Source organism: Barbatula barbatula (assembly GCF_947034865.1).
Source record: "Barbatula barbatula genome assembly, chromosome: 6".
NCBI classification, from domain to species: Eukaryota; Metazoa; Chordata; class Actinopteri; order Cypriniformes; family Nemacheilidae; genus Barbatula; species Barbatula barbatula.
This window is the reverse complement of record NC_136765.1, coordinates 16,624,366-16,648,211: the sequence shown is the minus strand read 5'-3', so window position 1 is coordinate 16,648,211 and position 23,846 is coordinate 16,624,366. Positions and strand designations below refer to the sequence as shown.

The following is a 23,846-nucleotide window of genomic DNA, read 5'->3' as shown; positions in this document are numbered from 1 at the left end:
GTAACTTGTGATTTCAATCCAAGAGTGTAACTTATGCGTTTGGGAACCATGCGTGTGGCGTTACGCAACTTTGCAAACTCATAGTTCTAGAAGAAGTGGGCTCACAGGACGGATTTAAATTTGTCTTGAACATTAAACGTCCCTTTGAAGGGTTTATATGCATTAAATCTCCAGTCAGTGTCAGTTAAATTGTAAAAGTTTTTCTCCCCCTAGTGCGTTTGGTCGTTAGCGCCGTTAGCAGTCTGCTAAACAGCCACAAACTTTTTTTACTGTCGTATATGTTCAAATTCTCCGTTTCCCCATCACATTTTAACTAAACAACCTCCCGACTCTTGTTTTTATTTGTTTGAGTAAGACGAGTTATAAACGAGCCGTTATATAGAGTTTGAACGATTTTCTAACTTTTTTTGGCGTTTGTATGACGCTAGCAGGACGCAGTAACTTAGCCGCACGCGCAGAAAACTTTCTACTGCGAACTTTTACGTAAATGTGTATTTATTCATGTAATAAAACAGTCGTATTTACACATGTAAATTACAGGACACAATGAGATGTATCTGAACAATTAGATGATGGTGGTAGATTAAGGTTTTTTGAGGCGTGTAGTTGAGTTTTGATTCGCGGATTAGACACAAACGAGGGGGCAACATGAAAAACGCTCTCTGGAAAGCTTGAGGTTTGTATGTGGTTCTTTTGTGCCTGGAGCTTGTGTAGTTTACTGTAAGGAATTGTCTGACCTGGAAGGGTGTTAAATTCCATCACACACGGCATTTGACTGTGCTACGGGTTCGTCAACCGCACAAATAACCGTAGTGTTGCGAGCACGCGGCTGTGTTTGTCCTGTAACAAAGAGAGACGAGCGGCCACAAAATTTGCAGCTAAATAGTAGCTTTGTTTGCGCTGTTATTCTCTCGACGTGTTGCAAAATCGCCCTGTGCGTCACCAGACAAACTGGTTTGGTTTGACTGATGACATACCGACACAGCCACATATTGCACAATTTGGATTTTTTTTTAGCATCGGAGTAGCCAAATCATATGCTTGTTTATTTAACATGGATTATACACTTTGGGGTCAGAAGGAATATTATATATTACCATTTTGTTTAAAATTGCAAAATTCTGTCATTTACTTACCCTCAAGTTGTTCCAAACCTGTATGAATTACTTTTGCTGAACAAGAAGGAAGATGTTTAAAAGCTGTTTTCATTTCTATGACATCATTGAGTGCGTTTATAGTCTTATTCCGATCATTTTGGTAGTCAATGATGTCCAAGATTGCTAACATTTTTCCAAATTTCCTTTAGTTAATCAGAACATAGAAATTTACACAGGTTGGAAAGCTTGAGAGAGAGAAAATTGTGACAGAATTTTCGTTTTTGGGTGAACTATCCCGTTAACTATTAGGAAAGTAAACATCCATTGTGTCCATACCGGTTTGAATAAAATATGACAAGTTTTTGCAGTTGAGCTATACTTTAATTGTAGATGTACTAATTTACAGTAGGGTTTTTTACTACATCCACGAATAGGGTTGGGAATCGAAGCAAAAGGCTAGGAATCAGATCGGCCTGTTTCAATTTGAAGTTGTCGTCTTGGTCCCGTGGTTAACAATTCAGTGAGAGATTTCTCAAGAAGCTGCCTGCTATGACACCAAACAGTGAGGTCTTAGGTTGTCCTGCTGTTATACAGCTGACATGTGGTTTTTGATTTCCCTCTGTTTACCTGCACTTTGTTCCTCTTTTGCTCTAATCTGTTTTCCTCAATCCGCTCAAAAATGTGCTTCGTTCAAAGAGCTGCGGACGCCGTTCATGATTTTTACTCTCGACGTTTTTGAAATCGCACGTGGATTGAGGTTTAAATCTCTGCTGTGCTCAGTTGAATTTGCATACTGATATGGCTATGCAAATGAGAAGCTCAGGATAATGTGGGCAAGTCGCGTATTTGTTCTGGTAAATACTCACAAGTAATGCTTGGCGGGGAAATTTTGTACAGTTATGCACAGTGGCCGCTATCTTTTCCGACCTCTGCTTTGCAAGATCTGCTGTTCTAAGATGTGGTCGACCGATATGAGGTTTTAAATGGCCCTAATGATCAGTGACAAGTGCTAATGATGTATGAAAACTGGTAATGTGCATACTATCTATTGACAATGCTGTTTGTACGTTTTACTAGGTTAAATGATGTCTGTTCATTTCTTGTCAGTTGTACAGTTTTTTACTCACTGGATTTGAAACCCCCCCTCCATTCACATGATTTGAGATCAGGCTTCTACTTTTAGACCCGTGCTGTTATAGCTGAATGAGGGCATGGTGAGTTACAGGTCAGCTGAAAAGTTCCACAATGTCATGTTGCCGTTTTAAGCAGAGATTGGAACGTTTACACAGATTTTATTATCTTGGGTGTTTTGTTCATCTCTAGGTGTTTTGTTAATATTGTGAGGCATTCAATATGTTTATAAAACCAATACTTAAGTCAAGGCATTTGCTTTGAGGTTCATGCGCACATTATTGTTGAGTGAAAGAAACCGTGTGTATGGGATTTGAAGTAACACTCTTGTCAATTGGCTCCTTGTAAGAGCTCTCGTAACAGCTGCACACAATTGCTCATAACTTCAGTGGATTGTGTGTATTTGCAGCTGTTGTCATGGCAAACGAAAACCAACACCCTCGGCGTCACCCCAACTCGATCCCTGTATAAGACAACTGCTCTCTCTCTCAATGTGCTGTGTTTGAGCGTGCGTGTCAGGCTGTTGAGAGAGGGACAGGTTTGCAGTGTTCCTGTGATCTTCCGAGGTGACCCTGCATGTGTTTGGAGAGCTGTCTTTGATAAGTCCGTGGCAGCTGAGTCCTGTGCTGGAGCTGCAGGCAGGCAGATTCAGAAATGGACACAGGAATGAAGGGAAGTCAAGGTTAAAGATCTTGATTTGTCATTGTCACAGGATTTATTAGGACATGATTGTGTTGTGAGGAACATTTATCTATATAATGCTTATTACTTCGTTTTTTTGTTGAATAGCTCTTTCCCTTTTTGGAAACGCTGTATGCCTTTGCATATTACTTCGTTACACATTTCCTTCACACTTAATAAAGTATCGTTTTACCTTACCTTTACTGTCCTTTTATTTTCTAATAAGCTTGATACTGTACAGCTGGGCATTTGTTATAGCAAAATAAACAGTCTTGGTTTGTTGCCTTATTGACCACCAGACCGTATATTACACACATCACTTCTTCTGCGTCTAATTGCTTTATCAGATACCAAGGCAAACAAACAATACTAATCTACACTAAGTGTGATGTTAAAGTACTGACAAATCATGATTTTAAGGTTTGTTACAAACCCCAGATGAATTGTTAAAATATTGGTTTAAGTTTGTGAAAGCACAGGCTAGACGTGCAATACGAATTATTGGTGCTCTGTTGTGATAGCAGTTTTACTTAAAATGAGTGGATGCTTGGACCATATATTGGTTTATGGTGTTCCTTAGTGACATGATGAATGTCTTGCATAGTTTTAGCGCCAATTATGCAAGATATCTGTCTCGAATACGGCGGTTCTCTGAATCTAGTCACTCCCGGTTACCTTCAGTTGTCTAAGTCTAGCACTTTTCTTAGCCTTTGAGGCTGGTGTGAGGTTGGACCGCATCTAGTTTAATTAGCTAGCTAGATCCATTAGCTCAAGTAGCTGGCTTGAGCCAGGGCTCAGTGTAGTGTGCGCAGAGATAATTTTATTCCCTGTATCTTTGTTTCTCCCTCTTTTTCTGTGTCCTGCTGGGTGGTGATAAATTGGATAGCAGGAAGAGGTTGACAGGGTTAGCACAGGGAATGGAGAAGTCTCGCTCATTTTCTCTCTTCCTATCTCTCCAGTGCCGTTGTGGGGTGTGTGTGCGCATACTGGCCTTTTGCTCCCCTCGTGTGGCCCCTGATAAAGTCATGTCAGTATGCGTCAGGCTGTGCCCTGTTATCAAGGGGTCTCTCTCTCACGAGCCCAGGGGTTCCTTATCAGACTCTTCCCTGCCAGCTCTGCTGTCCGCCTGATGCCACACAGACACCAAAACACGCCCTCCAACAGTTTTTCCACTCAAAGTGAAGGTTTTTTTTTAGGTGGCTGCTATGTTAATGAAACGGTTGCGACGTTTGTTCGTTCAGCATGGATGCACACTTTTTGTTAGACCAGGTCAAAACAGCCACTGTAGCTGGGAGTGCGATAGATGTAAGCTGATGCAATGATTCAGAATCAGTCACGACTCCCCAAACACCATGACACACACTCACTTGTTCCCTGGAGGAGAACAGCCAGGCTTTCATGGTCCAGCTCACACAGGAAGAGGCTGATTCAGTGTTTTTGGAAGGGGAAGAGCGCTTTTCATATAAAACGAAATGCAGCCTCTCAACAAAAAGCAAAATATATCCTGAAGTCATGCTTTTTATGGAGGTGGGTGGGTGTGTGTGTAGTTTACTGTGTTTTAGTGTGGTCAGAAGAATCGGTCCAGGAACAAGCTAGTGTTTATCCTCTCGCGCTCGCCCTTTGGAGAGGGGGGGAAGGGCCTCACCCTTCACATTCCACAGCTGCCTGGAATATCTCCACACCCCTTTGCACTCCTGTTTTCGTGCTATTTTTTTCGCCCTCTGTTTTCGCCATCAGCAGCTTGGAAAGACTGTTTCTTTGTTTCTATTTAACCGTTTTCCTTGATGTTAAGACAAGCATTGGGTTCCTCTCTCTAATTGAGTAACAGAGGCATTGTTTGGCTAAATCAGACAGCGGTATTCCTCCATGTGCTCATCAACACATTCATTAAGTGCTTGAATCCTGCTAATGTTTGTTATATCACTTTAAATGCCATAATTGGTCGTAATTATGATTACTCTTGGTTTTTTTTATGCTGGCTGGAAAATGGTTCTTGGATTGATCTGTGTGGACTGTGGTCTCTGCCGGAGGTGGTTCAGTTTGACTGTCTCACCCTGTGATTTCAACTCTTCACCTTTGATTCGCTCTCAGCGGCAAGTGTAAAACCTGCAGCGTCGAATTTCGTCGTAGGAATGTGCGTTTCCAAACCAAACGTGTTTTTCCTGCCTGTTGCGCGTTAGTCAGTAGAGGGCCAATCTGAGCGTACAGTGCGACATGGTAGCACACAAATGTCATTGTGATAAGTAGGTTATTTGTCTGTCCTTTACCAACAGTAAGTGATATCAGACTCATTCCATTCTGACAGTGTTGTTCGTTTACCACATCTCTAGTTCCTGTTTCAATGTAGTTCTCTCTTATTAAAAAAAGGAATGCATCACATTTCTCTTCCCGTGAGAGATTATTCAAACAGGATACAGTTTTGTACACAGTCTGTGTATTTAATTGTTTGACCGTTCAATCATTTTTGTGGTTCATTTTGCTTCAACTATTACTCCAGGCCTACATGTAAACATTTTTTTGAATGTCAGAAAAAACATTCAGGATATTAAAGAATGAAACAGAGTCTAGAACGAGCCAGTTATTGTTTAGAGCACAGCTGTTAAATAGTATGAACTGTGTGTCATGTAAATAAAAATGAAATAGGCTTACGCTCACCTGTTGTAATTTTAACATTCCACTACAGTCAGCTGTATGTGTGTGTGTGTGAGAGAGAGAGAGAGAGAGAGAGAAAGAGAGAGAAAGAAAGAAAGCGCAAGGTTTCAGTTCTGCTGTGAACGTTTTATCAGTCTTCATCAATTCTGCTGTCACACTGCTCATAGTTTTGTTTGCTAGCTCTTTGCTACCCTGCTGCATTTGTGCTCGATTAGCTCTTAAATGTGTCAAAAACAAAAGAGCATCATGGGAGTGGAAGAACGCTGGCTTTGTGGGAAGGGTTAGTTGTGTGTTAGTCAGGTCAGCAGCACAGCTCTGAACTGATTGATTGTGCGCACGGAGAGAGAGATGGCAGTGTCGAACTGAACGCGATAGCGGAGAAAGGGAGACATGGAAAGACAGATAGTATGTGTTGTTATTGAGGTCAGCTAGCATGCAGGGGGGTCTGTGTGGTTTCACAGGGTGCCTGGGCTCGGACAATGAAGCATTATGTGCTCGTGCACACACATGACATCATTGCCCTGGTAAACAGGACGTGAACCTCTGTTGGAGTTTTCTGAATGAGACCTTTTTACACCACCAGTGTAAGCAACTAGGACGTTGCTAATTGTATGAGGGTTTGTGTACACACACACAAAAGTTATAAGCCTTTAGCAAACCTCACAACAGCAGTCACACAAAGCATTAATAGTAGAAATAAATGCATTTGGCTTTATGGCTGACGTTTAGATAAGCGTAAGAGGCAGTTGATTCAGTGCGCACTCAATGGAAAACTACGACCATGTTGATTCTCATGGTGGTTGTGCGTGTGCAGTCATGTTATACATATTGAACATTCTTGCATTACTGTGCTGCTAGCAGTTTTGTCTTTAAGGGCACAATAGTGACCTTCAAATATATATAAAATTGCTCAGCAGGTTTATCTAAACTGTTAATTCTCAATGATGGAAGTTTGAATTGATTCCCTTTGTGGTCCTTTTTCCCACAACTTTATCAGAACAGACCTAGGACCCAAATGTTAAACCACTTGCCCTTTCTGTTCTCCTCTCCAATCTCTCTGTGCCGGAAAGCTGCATCGCCTTTCTTTAACTAAAGACTGTTGGTTCCATTTAAAGTCATTGCAGTGTCTGTTTGCATTAGTCAAGAGTCACATGCACACGCTGCTTTTCGCATGTCACACTTTTCTCCCCTCCATCTTTCTGTTCTTGTCCTTGGGATAGTCGCTTGAAAGCTTGCAGCAGACAGAACTTATTGTGGCAGGTACTGAGTCAGAACACTAGCTCCTGTGTTTCCTCAAAGTCTTCCCTTTTTTGTGTGTGTGGACCTCTCTCAATATTACTCTGTTTCTGTTTGTTTGTTTTTTAATGAGGGTGTTTACACAGTTGCCTAGGGCAGTGCTGATTGGGCATAACAGAGGTGTGCTCTCTCGGTTGGTGAGCAAGAGTGCCAATCAAAGTTGCCTGAACAGTTGTTTCATATTTTTTACATTGCATCCACATTGCAGCCTCTTGTGATTAGCAAATCGCAACGTCTTGCATCGCGATTGGATTTCAATTAATCGCTCAGCCCTTCTTCCAACCCCCCAGTTTTACATGCACACACGCCACAGAGTAATGGTATAAATATTTGTTTTTATTTTGATTGCCGTAGGCAGCCGAATTTAAATAGCTGAACCTCCGGACAGTGCGGCCCTCTCATTGTTCTCTTTTAGAAGCAAAGCTTCATTACAGAATGCAACTGAAGAAGTTTTTAACATCTCCAGATCTGCGTGGCATGACTGAAATTGTATGATAAATATCTACCTTATCGCTCTTAAAGAGGTTTCACCTTTGTGACATGGGTACAAGATAACTAAACGTTGCTTGTTTTTCAACAGCCCGTTCTGGAGAAAAAAACTTCCCCATTCTCATGTATGTCAGATTACTACGTTTACATATTTCAAAGGTGCACATAGTTTATGACTTGTTTGTTATAACTTATCTTTTTTTATAAGTCTGTAGTGTAACAAGTTTGCTTGTAGGCAGCTTATGTTTGAAGTTAGTTGCATCATCATTTGGCTCTACCATGGAAATACAGGTCTGTTCAGAGTCACGTTCTCCCAGCAGATCATTGGCTCTCGCGTGAGAACTATCACCATTGTAATGGATAAAGAGGTAAGAGTGAGAAATGAGTTCTGTCATATCCTCCTTTCTCACGCTTTATTTTGTGTCTATATAAATGGGATTACAGTATCTTAAAAAAAAGTCGGAAACCGTCTCCTTCTTGTCACACAGGGACACGCTCAGGCTTGTCTGGGAAGTTTCTGTTTGTTGTGGTGCAGTTACCCAGAGTGCTTTGCTGTCATTACTACTTCGGTGAAGGACGGCACTTTGTGTAGTCTGCCATCCTGTGTCCCCAGGCATCTCTTATGAGATCAGTTATATAGTGAAACTAGCACCTTGAGATCACACGTTCCCACTCTCATTCTCGCTCACCCTCTCGAGCGCTAGTGTAAATGGTCCTTGTCATTGGCTGCCCTCATTTCCTGCTAATTAAAAGCAGAGAAATGCATCCCTGCCACTCCATCTCTCAAGCTGATAGAAACCAGAAAAAGACATGTTAAGAATGCAGATACACAGGCCGGTGGTTTCCTCTAGCAGTAACTTTTGATGACCACATCAGTGACTATAGAGGCTTCACTTAACCACAGGATTAGGTCACTTCTGTTATGCTTTAAATCATTGGTATAACACCCACCAATGTAGCTGTTTCAATAAATGCCATTTTAAGTAGAAAAGGGAAGACTTCCATCCTGTTTTTGTGTCGTTTTCATTTGTTACACTAAACAAGTCCATGTCATCATGAATTGGGAGGATATAGGAAGGTGATGATTGGTTATCTGCTCTTAGCACATTTTCTGTCAGCTTCCTTCCTTCATTCCTGCGTTCAGTTCTTCCTGTCATTGTTTAGCATGTTTACTTCATTTTATGATTGCGTATTTGTTACTAAGAACCACGAGGGCGTTCCCTGAGGAATTAATGGATAACTAGAAACTGAAATTAAACATCTGTATTAAAAGTGATTTGTTGGCGTGTATCCTGTCTGATGCTTCTCATCTTGAACTCAGTGCGATCAGTTTATGCTGAACTCGCAGGATCCTTTTTTTCCCTCAAGTCACACAGTGTGTTCTGGGCATAGCAGGAAGTCTGAGTACACAGTGGATGGTCTGTTAAAACATCGATGGCTTTTCCTTTCTCCACCAGTTCAACATCCTCCTTTAACATCCTGTTATTCCTTCATCCCATATCCTACCGAAGTTCCTTTAAGTGTGTGCGCACAGATGGATTTCATTCTAATAGTCTTATGGCATGTCAAGTGAATTGTCTGTACATTTGTTTGTATTGCAGTTTCTCTTATCTCTCGACTGCAATCCTTTTAATTACAGAAAAATCTGTGGTGTATGTGTGAGATTCCTCTGTCCCTAGTGTGTCTAGTTCAGCCTTGGTTTGTTGCATTGCAGGGTCCCACAGTAAGGATGGCTCATGGCTGTTGTGAGTTTTATGCCAGTTAACAGAACGTACTTTTGCCTTATTGGATTGATGCTGTGTTATCGTTAAATCTTGTTTGTTGGTGTTCACGTTTTATAGGCGTTCATATTTTGACTTTGTTTGTACTGAACATCTGTAATGGTAGATTTGGCTGATTTAATTGTCTTGCCTTGTTAAAAGTTACATTGTAGCTCTGTTTGTTTTGGTTTGGCATTGAAAAAATAAACATACATTTCAAATCTTAAACAAGTTTAAATCAAAATCCGTGTAAATTGGTGGAAACTAAATATTATAATTATTTTTTATTATATTAAATAATTATTGCAACTATTTTTGTCTTTAACTATATGCTCATACATTTAGCCTGTACTTATAAGTATTAAACCATTCAAATCACAAGTTTAATGGGATAATTCACTGAAAAAATTCACTGCATTTTTATTTTTGGGTGAACTATCCCTTTAATCGCACAACACTGGTCAAGTAAAAGTTTGGACACACATTTCTGAAAACCTGTTACCAGCCTCTCCAGAAAACAGCATGTTATAGATTAAAGCATTTGTGCAGGGTTGAGTATTTACATTACATTTATATTTTTGTATTTGAGTGTGCATGAATTGGTTACTAGCCTAATCTGCAGGCTGTGGTTAGACCTGGTCATTTATACCGCTGCAGTGCCTGTGTTGTGCTCTGTCCTGAATGATAACCCAAACCCCCCCAAACGCTCTACTCTAAAACCCTGCGCCATATCATCAAGTGTGACAAGCCTCACTGCTAAATTTAGCTCTTCATAATGGCTCTGCGGAAACACGGACTGCAGCAGGACAATCTGGGAATGCGCAGGGGGATGGAGAGATCAGAGTACGTGTTTGGTTAGGGATCAGGTTCATTCCAGTACTGATGTTAGACTTCTAATCTTTTAATCCTCAGTGTTTCTGATATCATATATCCCACCCAACAAGAACAGGTGTTTGGTTTATTTCTCAGTGTAAGACATTACCGAGTTAACTTTCATAACCTGTTGGTTGTTTGTCTTATTGGTGTTCTGTGGTGTTCCTCTGCCCTGGATTGCTTTTTTCCACTTCCCCGCTGACTGATGGCGCTGAAGATTCTAATACACTTGATGTGTTTCCTCCTGACTGGTGAAGCTTTAATGGCAGACGCTCTGCGATCTGTCTGTTTTTACTGTGATCTCTGGCCTAAACTTAAAGGCTCACAGTGTGTCCCTGGGGTTTATCTGTTTGTGTGTGAGCGAGAGTTTTGTACGGTGTTTGCTTTTTAACTTACTCTTCAGTGATTGTGTCTGTGTGTCCTTGTTACTGGCCAGACTCTTATGTCCAGTAAACGTGTGGTGTAAATTGAAACTAGTTCAAGACCACAGTGCTTTCTCACCTCGGTTGGGGGGAGGTAGGTAGGTTCCTATTTTATATTTAAACTAAATTACTGAATGATTTCAAGATGTTTAGTTTATTCTAGCTGTCATTCTTTCACGGATGCCTAAGGAACGCTGCACTGCTACTACTGCAACTACTAAACAACTTAATATTTGCTGCAAATAATTTTGCTGCAATGAGAAAGATGCGTGATCTCAAAATCAAGATTGTGTAATATTTTACTCACCCACATGACGTTCGACATGTTTTTAACACATAACCCTGGGAGGTCTCCAAACATGTTGAATTTCATGTGAGTTTGTAATAAATAGTACAGTTTTGATTTTGAGATGAACTTTCCCTTAAATGTCAGAGTAGGGATGGGACGATTAATCGTACGATTCTTATGCTCCGTTTCTCAATGAATTACGGTTAAATGCCCCTAGATCTGAAAGCCAGAGGGCACTTGCTTAAACTCCAAATATGAGCCGAAGGTGTATGATTTACACACACAGTTCAAAGAAATGCTAATGGTCATATTTAATCGCTGTTCTTCAAACCTTTTTTTCATGATAATAAAGTATATTTATAATGATGATGTTTGACGAGTGTTGCTTTTTCAAATGCATGTTATAAACGACTCTGTCTCGTTGTAATTAGTCATTAGGAAATTCTGCTTAATCTGAAGAGTACTTCCTACTGAACGAATAACTTTAGTTCACTGAAGAGCTGTGCATAAACTACAGAATCGAAGCCATTGGGAATGAACCGCAGTTGTCTTTCAGCAGATTGCAGTGTTGTAGTTAGGTTTCCAGTAACTCATTACTTTTGACTCTGTGCATGGCAGCACCTGCGACGTGAGCTGTGAATTAGTGTTGCATTCGTCAACGACAATTACGACTAAATATCATCGTCAACAAACCTTTATCACGTGATGCAATGTAAATGCTTGTCATGTGATGATGACTATAATTAAATGCATAATGCAATATTGTTGAGGAATAAAAACCGAGACTAAATGTGGTTTTTACTGCAGTTTACTATAGTATACTATAGTATTTACTAAAGTAATTTATGTGGACAAATATACCACTATTTTATAGCAAAAAAGGAAAAACACAAATTAGAAAAATGTAATTTAGGTAGTGTAAAAATTATATGGCCCTTATTTATCCATCTGTATGTAACATGAATGTCTTTTGTCAGTTACCTGCCTTTTCATGATGAACTGCACGTGCATTTTTTTTTATGACAACAACCGACAATGTATACTTGTACATTGGCCTGTTCTACCAAACTTGAAACCTCTCTAGCTCTAGTCCTATGTGCAAAAAAAGTCTGCATTAATTTACTTCATTCTGTATGCTACTACAGGACACTGAGGGCAGTCACTCTTTTCCTGTAGGTTCTTTGCAATGCTGGCAAATGTAACCTTCCAGTTGACTTGCAAAATAATTTCCATTCGTTTTATTAATAAAGGATATTGGAAGTAAAATTGGTCTGTGTAATTACAAATACTTTTTTACACTGTCGTGAGAATGATTTTACTCATACAGCAAGAAAAAATATTTGTATAGGAAAAGGTGCATCGAGAATTGTTTTATCGCATCACAGCCCTCTGAATCGTAATTGAATCCTACCGTGACGTGCCTAGAGATTCCCACCCTTACCGATGGCCGTAAGTTCAAATCAGAGCGTCTTCCGTGTCTGGAATGGATTGTTTCTTGCGTCTATAAGGTAACAACAATATAACAAGACAACCTTGTTTGAAATGGGATTGCCCTAAAATAAAATGTTGGTTTCCTCTATATTACTAGGTACTTGTACTATATTGACTGGGTTAAATAGGATTAAAAAAAAGAGACTAAAATAAATTTTTCGTTGACTAAAACTAAACGAAAATTGTAATGGATAATTCTGACTAAAATAACACTAAAATGCTCAGACTTTGTCGACTGAAACTTGACTAGACTAAAAAAGTATGGACGTGACTAAAACTAAATAATAAACTAAAATTGAGCCAAAAACAACACTGCTGTGAATTAAGAGAGACAGATTCTTTGTTTGACGCTGTTGACTTTCTCACCTCTCAGAACCGAAGTTTTCTTATTCTCTCCTGACAGAGGACTAAGGCGCTGCCGCAAATAACTAATGTTTATTAATGAAAGTTTTTCAGCCTTTTTATAGAAGGCAGTCTGTGTAAAATGTGAGAGTGGTTTGTGTAGGTTATTAGTCATGTATAGAAAAGCAGTACGTTAAAAACAAAATCAGTTACCCTGAGACCAGTCAGTGCGACTATTTGAATGATAGTCATGCATTACTAGATTTGCTTTTGAGGTCAAATGTTTTTACTCTCTCCTTGGGGACAGAGGTTTTATATTGTGTGCCTATTCGGAGTCTGAATAGTGTGTTTACTTAACGTTGTTTTGCCGTAATGGATGTTTACTGTTAAATTCCTCAGTGTTCTTTATATTTGTGACAAGAAAACTCCAAACAGATTAAAGGAAATATCACAATTTCTTTCCTACATGTTGTACCTGCGTAAACAAGCTCCCATCACCAGATTTTGACAAGCTGTTGCATCTCTTTTAAGTCCGCAGAAAAGTCTCTGCAAGAAGCGCATTAATACTGCCAGGAAATATTCTCCCAGGACAAACATGAAATGCAGTGCTGAGTTCACATAATTCACGCACAAACATCTCAGAAAAGAGTTTTACTTGCCGGTCGTCAGCGGCAAAATACCATGAAGTTTGGTTTCTGAGGCAGACGATTTTACATTAGGAGAAGGTGTGGACATTTGATAAGACTGAGAAATGTACACACTCAACAAGAACCTTATTTCAAAAGTACCCGCTCCTTTCTCTGTTTTGAAGTTTTAAGAGTAGCATTGAATTGTCTGTTGAGAGGTCGAATACAGCAGCAAATGCATTAAACTGAAATCTTAAGGCTGCAGAAGCTATCTGTGCTTTATGATAGCTAAAGTGCATTGCTTCAAAGTGGAAAAACTTGTACATCAGCAGGCTTTCATCTCAAGCACCTCTCTTTTATTTTAATCTTAAGAGCTTTGAGCGCTCTCCATCCTTTTGTGTCGCATCTACTACAGTATTGGTGAGAGAACCATTTCTTCAGACTCTTGCTTTTGGATCCTTCATTCTCTTCTCCATATCAATTAAGTTTTTTTCCTTTTAAATGGGAAATAGGCCGAAAGCTCTGTGCAACCCTGTTTGATATACCAGAAGGGAAATTAGTAAAAAAACAATTATTGTATATAGTTTTAGATGATTACTTTTGTTATTATACTTATGATCCCCAATTATTACTGACTTGCCTATAACAATGTTTAAAACGCTGCGATCTCGAATGTCAGTCGTTTCATCAACCATAACACACATTTTCTTCCCATTGATCTTGTTCAGTACGGCTTCTATGTGTGTGTTGCTCAGGCGCGAGTGAGTTTGACGAAGGATGCTTTCACTTTGAGGCAACGATCCTCCTTGCTTGCAGTACTTTATCAGGAAACTTTTTCAGTTTTTTGGAAGACTTCAGTCTCAGATGGTCTCTTCGACATAATCGTCTCAACTTTGAATAAATGTTTATAAATCTGGCGTAATTCCGCGCCTTACAAACGTAACGTCATCACACATAGGCTATACGGCGCTTCATACAAACAGGGAATATGCATTTCTGTCATTTTATTTGTCAGACCATGGCAAAGAACAGGTATTTGTAAAGGGGTTATAATGGGTTTTGAAAAGTATATACAGTAAATTCAGTTTTTATATCTGGATTCCGTCCGTGTTTTCTGCATCGCGGAAATCATTGGGCCCTATGTATGCTACAGCTTATACACTTTTGGTTAAATGATGACTATAATAATGCTGATGCTTTTAACTATGGCGACCATTATTCTTTAGCTATGGGATCTGATTGGACGATGGACTGTGGTGTTTGTGCTGTGCTCGATTGCAAGTAATTTCTGCCCCCTTTCATTCCAGTTTACAGTTATTACTGTAGATGGCTGTTTATTACCTCCTTGCAGCTAACTAGTTCGCAGACAGATGGGTGCTGATGTTTGCTAAAATGCTGAAAGCATCAGGTTTTGCAGCGTTTTGTGTGTGTACTTTTCCTGGTTGCCGTAACCCTTTCATTTTAATAGTCAAACCGGCATTCCTAGGTCAGGTACCTCTGCACGCCACTGATAGCATTTATATATCAAAACGTTTTGTGTATGGTTTTAGCACATCTCGTCTGCGGCGGTAATGCTGCTTATATATTTGCAGACCAGGGATGTTTTTTTGACAGTAGGGTGATGGCAGTCAATGTTCTTGAGTGACGGAGAAAGAGAGACAGATGGGTTCAAACAGCCTCTGATTCAGGGTCTCAAGATATTTAACCTTGTTTACCTGCTCGTCGGCTTTGAAGATTGTTTGACTACTTAAAATGTGCTCTGTCCCTTTTGATTACCAAAATTGTGCATGGTGTTACATCAGCAACCACAAATCCATTTCTACCTGCCTCCTGTTTCCTCTCACCACTTGTTACTCTGTTTGGATGGGGTGCAACATTAAGTATATTCGATTTTGTTTCAGAAAGCAGTTGTTGATGCATGTCTGTGTTTTTATTAATAGATTAATGGCTTAAATGTATAGTTCACCGTAAAATAAAAATGGTGATTATTTACTCACCCCCCGATTGTTCTAAAACTGTATACATTTGTTTGGTCTACTAAACACAAAGGAAGAAATTAGCTGCACGATTCTGGATAAATTGAGAATCATGATTCTTTTTTTCAAATAGAGATTGCGATTCTGAATGAAGACTAAAAGTAATACATCATTTACTTGAGGTTCTGACAAAAAATGGTTTACTTAGGTATGTAATATGACTGCTTCAAAATTATTGCATATTTCCTTTTTACCCTACAGTAACTAAGAGATTTTGGTTTTACATCAAATGATATGGGTAAAGTTTTAATTTAGATGCAAAAGTAAATTCCTAAAAAGTATTGACGCATTGAAGTAACTTGTATATTAAATACAGTAAAACAAATTCATAAGGTGACACTTGCAATTAAAGGACTTAAAAAAGATTGATATTTGCCTGACATCTAAGGAATGCTTGCATGGGTCTTTAAAGAAAGACACACCTGATAAACATACAAAGATAGTATTATCACATGTAAACCGTTTAAATAACCTGAAAACATGAAATGCTGGGCAACTTTATGAAAAGCTCTAATATTTTCTCTATTATTGTCAATAATGTGATATGGGCCACACACACGTTTTTACCGTAAGGACAGATATAAGTGCGCGCTCGGATTTAAACCGCAATCGTTAGTTTAGTTTCAAACCGGTCTAGTTAAGATGTGAAATACATACAGAACAATGTAAAACAATCCTGAAGTACAATCATAAGAGACGTTTTGTTGCTAGGCTGAAATAACTTTGTTGGTCTGTTATTTAGTGTGAGATTAATTTGGGCAGATTAAGAGCTGGTAATAGTGTCTCATACGTGCCCGCTGGCAACTCTGCTTTACTCTCTTTACTTGTGCGATAATTTTCCACAGAAATAATGATAGTGTTTGATTATAAAGACTGTTTGTAAAAAGATTGCATCCCCCATTTACTCCCATAGTATTTATTTATGGCAGTAAATGGGGGATGAGATCTGTTTACTGACATTCTTCCAAATATCTTCCTTTATAGCAGTAAAAAAGAATTATATAGGTTTTAGGTTTATAGAGTAAATTAATATTTTTGATGTTGTTGAACTATTAATTCCTTTTGCTTTCTAATGTTTGTCTGACCTGTAAATAGAAATTGAAGAAGCCACACAATAACTTTTTAACAGCGTTGGATCTTCCTCAAAGGGCAAGTTCTCTCAAAAATGAAAATTCTATCATCATTTGCTCACCCTCAGGTTGTTTCAAACCTATACAAATTGATATGGTCTATTAAACACGATCACAGAATTGAAATATGCTAACGTTCCTACAAATATATTTCTTTGTGTTCATCAGAACAAAGTAATTCATACAGGTATGAAATGACATGAGGTTGGGTGAATGATGACAGCATTTTCATTTTTGGGTGAACTATCACTTTAATCTTTGTTATTAATCAGTTGGTTGTTTACTTTTAAGATGTTTGTTTTGCTTTGTCTTTGGCAACAAAGATTGCAAGCTCCCACATTTGAATGGTGCAAACACAATTGTGTAATTTCTTGTGGTATATGCAGTTGTTGCATACTGTATGGCACTATTTGCAAAAACAAGTGTTTTAAAATCAAATGTTATTTCTTACATCCTGCAATCCACTGTAACCCACATGTTGTTTTCGTGGAAAAGGCTGCACATTTCTGTCCTTATAAACTGAGTCGTCATCATTAGTATTCACCCATCACACTGACCCCATATAAGTAACAACACACAGAACCAGTAAGCGCACAAAACCTGATACAGGAGCGATTGTGTCCTCATTCCTGCCTCACCCTTTAGTTGAGTTTAAACTGTGACCTTTGTGCTGGCAAACAGGATATACTAACCATTAGCCTACCAGCAGCATTTGCTTTGAAATTAGGGCTCATCTCTGAGTTTTTTTCCTGCTAATGGTCTGCGTTCGCTCTCGCGTGCTTGCTCCCGCTTTATGGTAATGTGGCATTTTGCTGCGCCTCTCTTGTTCAGCCAGAGGACAGACACACTTTAGGTTCTATTTTTCTTTGGCTCTTTAAGTGCACACTAAAACGTTGCTTTTAGGAGAGCGGGTGCGGGTGTATGAGTAGTATAAGGCAGCTAAAATATAAAAAATGAAGTAAGATTTTAAAGCTATGTGAGTACTGGTCACGTTTACACAGAGCGGGTACCCATGCATATTAAAGGGTCACGTGGCCGGGAAAGTGTAATGTGCCTGCAAGGTTTCTGTTGAATCAACGGGATTCTTGTTCATGACCCACTTATGGTTCAGTTGAGGATATTTTAATGTTTTAATTCTCCCTAGCAGTCCCAAGAATATTAAACATGAAAACGTGCAGCAAGTTTTCCCCAACGAACCAGAGAGAGATCTTTTCCACCCTAGAGTCGAAAGAGAGAAGGGAGGAGAGGCGACGTTGCTCTCGGGTCAACAGAGGTTAGATGGATTGGGTTTTGTGAATGTGGCTGAAATTCTTGCGGCAGATGTCACCTCCTTTGGGGTTCTGTGTGTGAGAAGATACACTGGGCTAAAGGTCTCAGCCTTACATGGTTTATAAGCTGCTGTTGTTCCGATCTTGGTCTTGCATCACTCCCAATCTCAACCCCCCCATGGCCCCATGAAACACTGTATCAGTGTTGCAGGCCTCCTAAAGTCATTTCTCAATATTCACTCTCGGGACACCTGTACTCTGGAATTAATGCAATGACAAAGAACACTGCAAAACCACACTACAAGTTGATTTCAATGGGGCGGTACACAAGGGTTTGCAAATTTAAGGTGAGGGACTGATTGGATATGAAACAATGTTTGTAATTTTATACACCTGCTAGATAGGCAACCTACTAAGATTTAAAGCACAGCCTCTCTGTGTGAAGGAGGAAATGTGTGATCACAGGGGGAGGTTAAGTAGAGCCTGTGAAATGTAAGAATGTTGATGTTCCCCTCTCAAACAATGGTAAAATTCATTTTGACCGAAAACGTGTTGGAATGAGAAGTGTGTGCAAGCAATCTTGTGCAGCATCTTGAGATGCGTGCTGGAATGTGGGAATTTGACAATGAAAAATGTTGCCTGCCTTGTGCATTTTGTTCTCGGTCGCTGAACTGTTTGTTCTTTTTGTTTACCTGCAGAGATAACGAGAGTGAGGAAAGACATGTACAATGACCCTGTTAATGGTCTGGTGGACAAACACCCTCTGGAGTTACCGGAGCCTGCGGGACCCATCGTACACCTGCAGGAGAAGCTCTTCGTACCAGTCAAAGAGTACCCAGACGTGAGTCTTGCTCCTGCGCACTTTTGTGCATTCCTCAACCTTTTCCTATTAAAACTTGCACTGTAACTGGCTTCAGTGCTGGATATATATATATATATATATATATATATATATAGAGGGAGAGAGAGAGAGAGAGAGAGAGAGAGACACGATTTAGACATGTATAATTAGTTTGAATCTCTCTCTGTGTTTTATGCACCGCACTTTCGTGAACTACGGCTCTTTGATCAGTAGTGAGTACTGCTCGATCTAAAATCACTACGAGATTGAGTTGTTTATAACGTGTTTTTGAAAAAGCAACACTGGTCAAACTTAATCATTAAAAATATACTTTATCATCAAGAAAACGTCTGAAAAGATTTGAAGAATATGACCACTGGTATTTCCCGGATCGTTCTTCTTCTGTGTCCCGTTTTATTTTCTGCGCGAGAGCACTGTCTGGTTTTTGGGTGTTATGACACTAACCGCAATGAATTGAGGAAACTGAGCATAAGAATCGGATGATATATCGCACCACCCTAATTGGCATTTTACTTCCCTGGTGCTTTTGGTACTTTTATGAGGGACAAAGTGAATAGCTTTGAATGTGTTTGGATGTAAAAAGCCCTTCCCATTTTAGGAATGGTACCAGCAATAGTAGTTTTTACAGTAGCCGATCTCTGCTTATAGCTGGGAACAATGCAGGACTTTCTGGAGATGTTCTTTTATTTTTGAGGTGTCCGAGAAGGAGATTTCAGCTGAAGTTGAGGATTTAGTTTTAAAAGCTTGTCTTTGACATTTGTCTCTTATTCACAAACGCACACCTGTGCCCTGTGTTACATAGGGAACTATTTTACTGTCTAATTCGGCTGGGTGGCCGAGAGGGGTGGGAAGGAAGGACAAAGGTGGCCAGCAGAGCATGAAATGCATTTTCCCTCTGACGGCCCCGATAAAGACCACACCATCCGCCCTGATGGACAACCACACACACTCAGACACACTTGCACCATAGTTTCCCTAAGATTCGAGTGGAGTTAATTATGATGGAGGTGACTGCTCTGCTTATCTTTATTTGTCCAGAATGTTACATTTATTTTAAGACTCAGAGCATTTGTGCCTTTAATCGTGCTCTTTATTAATTGCGTTTCAGGATAGATATAGTTCCCTTTATATCTGAGAGGCCTGTTATGTTATAGTAATTCTACAGGTGGATTTCACTTTTTGCAACTTTCCCACCAGTTATCTATGTAGACATGCGCTAGCGGTTTAAACACTTGCGCACGTCTTTCACGTCCACAGCACCTCGTGCATTAAGCACTAGAGTTAATCGTGGTTTGCGCTGCTGAACAGCAGCGGACTTTACCACCATTTGTGTATAGAAATTGCAAGTTCACTTTGTTATCTTCAATACATTCACAGGCAAACCCGTCAAAAACGGATAATCTGTCTCTTACATATGTGCAATATTATCATAAAACGTATGTTTATGTGGTTTTAACGGTTTCTTAAGGCTATGAGGGGTCAGTCAGTGGGGCAAGGAGGATTGACGGTGTGATATGATCGCCACCTCATATAGAGAAAACAACCATAGCTCTTTACTAAAAGCTATGCCTGTTCAGAAAACAAAGCATAATTTTTGTGACAAAACATTTTGCAGTGTTTACATATGTTTTAATTCAAAATTTTATGCAGTAATAATAAGTTAAATTTTTTTCATAAAGTTTATTTTATAATTTTGCCTTTTCTGTAGTCCCTACAGATTTAATCATTGAGGATTTAAAAAAAAAAACTGTCTAAAATCCTTGACTCGTGTACTTAGTCTCGTGAGAAGTGTCCCCTAGTATAGAGGTGTGCGAGTGTGTTCACGTGACACTGTGCCTCAGAATAGCATAAGCGGCTACAGAAAACATGGCCGGCCTGTATAGAATGAAGCCCACCTCGCCATCACATCACGGAAAATATGGACACACACACACCAGTGTACATAGAATCCCCAACTGACCCCTGAAACGGGTTTCTCTTTCACTGTGTTCCCCACTAGTCTTACTTCATTATTCTTCCCCCTGGTGGTTAGCATGAGTCACCATTTCTAAACACATATACACATTGCCATCCTAGCGTTCTAGACATGCAGGGCAGGGCTGCATAATTTAAACTGTTAATAATATGTTCCCAAACGAGATTGAGATTAAATGGCTTTTCAGATCTGTTGATATTTAAATAACGTTTTTGGTTGCTTTTTGAATCTGAGGAGTTTTATTGGTCTTCTAGACTCGCTCACTGTATATTTAACATTCTGTGGTTTGAAACCGGATCTACTTAAAGTTCAAGCAGAGAGTTTGTTTTGGATTTTTAGCTTTAACAGTTATTCTAGTCCTACTTTAGTCATGTTGTTCAGTTTAAAAATCCTTTACTGGTGAGAAGGTAAAGAACACGCATATGGGCTCACCTAGGCCACTTGATCCAGACTAAACGTCCGCTCTAGTTTATTTTGCTATTCTTGAAGCAGAAAGCAGATCCTTTCCTTGTCTTGTGTGTGTCTGTGAGGGCTAGTCTGTTATAGTTTTTTTTCTCCATATTTTCAGCTGGAAATTTACATGCACACCGATCCATTCCATCTTGTGTTTTGCATACTTGTTTCTAACCCGCTACATTCCCCAAACGAATACACAGATTTTTGCGAGCTTGTGCCTGCATCAGTAGCCAATCAAAATAATTTAAATTCAGAATAAAAAATTTGACCTTTGACCTATAAAACATCTTTGAATGCTCTTCAGTAGCGACGCTGTTCATCACCTCCCTTCTAAGGTTTGTAAATAGGATATTGTTCAAAAGAGAGAGAGCTAAACCAGTCACTATTCTATTATATCACCTGTTGGCAATGAGCTGCTTTCTGATGTTGTGTGCGTGCGTGTGCGTGCTTGTTTAAAAACATAATGCGTGTGTTCATTTTAGTATCTGTGTCCTTTGGGCTTTGTGAATTATTCAGATTAATTTAGCTGGTTATGTGTTGTAATTTCATTCCTGCACCTCGCAAACACCTGTATGAATACATGCAAATGCAACCCATCTGTCTTAGAATATTTATATATTCCCCAGAAAAGTGCTCGAACTCTAATTATAATCTTTGCATTCTCTGATGGGACCGGTCAGAGAATTAAGAAATGTTTATTGAGTGGGAACAGCAGACAGAATAACCGAGGCTTTCTTTCAGCGTGGCACACTTAACGCAACACGGCTGTTCCGCAGCAATCAGCTTGTTGAAGCAACAAGCTATTAATAGAGTCTTCCTTGAGCTGAGGGTGGATGGGTCTTCTGTCTAATGCTGGGAATGTTATTGAAGGTTTTTCATCGTCATTTTCTGCCCTGTCAGACAGCATTACCCTGCAGATGAGAGAGCGGGGTGGGCTTGTTGGGGGATGGAAAGCTGCCTTTTTATTTATGTAAGGCTATATTGAAGATCGCTAGCTCGAAGATCAGACTCAAGCCTCCAGTTTTAATTTGCAGGTTATTACTGGGGTTTTGGAAGCCAAAGGACTCTAATTTAGCCTCACAAATGACTTTCAACCGTTTGTGAAAGGCCTACTGATTCATCAGTCTCCACCGCCCGCCTGCACACAAGGACTCCTAGTCACTGCTCACTCACCCTTTTCACAGGCTTACTGAGGATGCACGTTTTTTCATTTCCCTGACGTTTACTCTTAATTGCCATTTGTGCGTGCAGATGTTTATTTTGCTTTTGTATGTGCACTCTCTGAAGTGCTGTTTATAAAATGATATTGCCTTGGTGCTCCTTCATAGCATTTTTAATGATGGTTGTCTTGCAGAAATCCAAGGGAACGTTCCACAGCTTTGTTCTAGAATTGTCATAATCGAAACCATGGTATTATCACATTTTAGATCGCAGTGCGTGTCTTTCAAAACCTAGGTAGCTCTCTGTGTAGTAGAGATAACAGAACGACAAATTGTCTAGTCTAGGTTGTTTAAGAAAAAGTAAAGTACCGCAGTATGCATCTGATCCGATCCGTTCACACCGCCAACAACAAAGTGTGGCGATGTCATTCATTGCAATCAGCGACACGAGCGGCAGTGACAGTTGGCGACAGGAAGTAGGTGTGTCTAGCGATGTGACAAAGTTGAGATTTGCTGAACTTTATGCAAATGATGTGCGACTTTTAGGAGCGACCACCAATGAGAGCAAAGCAGCGGAGCTCACGCCACCCGTCTCTCGTCAGTTACTGCAGTGTTTGTTTATAAATGTTACTAGAACAAACAAAGCTAGGAACGCCGTCTAACGACCTCGTAGCAGTAGACTAGCGACAGAGTCGCTGGCGGTTGTGAACGCAGCCACAAGCTTCATATTTGCTAATGACCAAAAAAGCCTCAGAACCCGCTAAATGGTTTTAGGATTTGGTAGTTACATACAACCAGTATAATTCAGAAATATATGTATTGCTTTCATAAAACGGTTTTGAATTGCATTCAGTGTTTTATTTGGTTTTAGTATTTATTTAATGCCTGTATGCCCAAAAACACAGTTTTTAAAATAAGCCTCTGTTTGTGGCTAAAACATTTTAGAAACCGTAATTGGGGGCCTCTGCAGACAGTCTTGGCGGGTGGATGGGATGCCAACAGTATCTTCAGGGATGCAGGCAAAGTGTGTGTGTCCAGTATAGACGGCTGACTCAGAGAGAGATTACATCCTAGCTGCCTCTGCCCTGTTTAGCATGCTTATGTTAATTCAGACACAAATTACATTTGGCTCCGATAGAAAGACCCAGAGTACAGTGACGTGGTTCATTCTCTGGTGTCTGGATCAGCTCTGTGTCAGAACAAAGGTTTGAGTATGTGTGAAAGATCAGCCTTTCTGACGATTTTTGTTCTCCCACTCTCATTTTTTCCACATTTACTTTATTTCCTCATGCGAATCCCCTTGATACGCTGAGACCATCACACCCTTCAAAAGCGACGAGAACCACTTCAGCGAGCACTTTATAACCATAAAGGAACTTTCTATTAACAACTTCTCTCCATCTTTTGCGACTTTCCTGTAGTAACTTTTCTGCTCTACCTTTTGTTAAGCGCTCTCGGTTACTCTTTAAATGAGATGATACGAGTCTGCTAATATTGTTGGCTGTTGTATGATAAATTGCAGATGCTTTTTCTCATTTGTAAGTCGCTTAGGATAAAAGCGTCTGTTAAATGATTAAATGTAAATGAAAGCGATGTCTTACAGTAACACTAGTCATCTGTTAAACCACCTGTTTACAACATCACTCCGGCGCTCATGTGGCTTTTGTTTGTTTGTATTTTGTTATAAAGTGTCAGGACTAAACGCTGGGAGCTTACAAAGATTGATTTTGCTCCTGGTGTTTAGAAAGTATTAAACGAGGGAAAGAGAGGTAACTAGATGAAAAAAGATGATTTATATTGGGGATAACGG

At 39.7% G+C, this 23,846-nt stretch overlaps 1 protein-coding gene across 2 annotated transcripts in view; it reads left to right on the top strand.

Moving 5' to 3' along the window:
* qkia (QKI, KH domain containing, RNA binding a) overlaps positions 1-23,846 on the top strand; it is a 59,656-nt gene that overhangs the window by 471 nt on the left and 35,339 nt on the right. For both annotated transcript variants that reach the window (XM_079458692.1, XM_079458693.1), the window contains exon 2: positions 18,282-18,424. In XM_079458692.1, the coding sequence (XP_079314818.1) occupies positions 18,282-18,424 (143 nt within the window). The remainder of the gene's footprint in view (positions 1-18,281; positions 18,425-23,846) is intronic.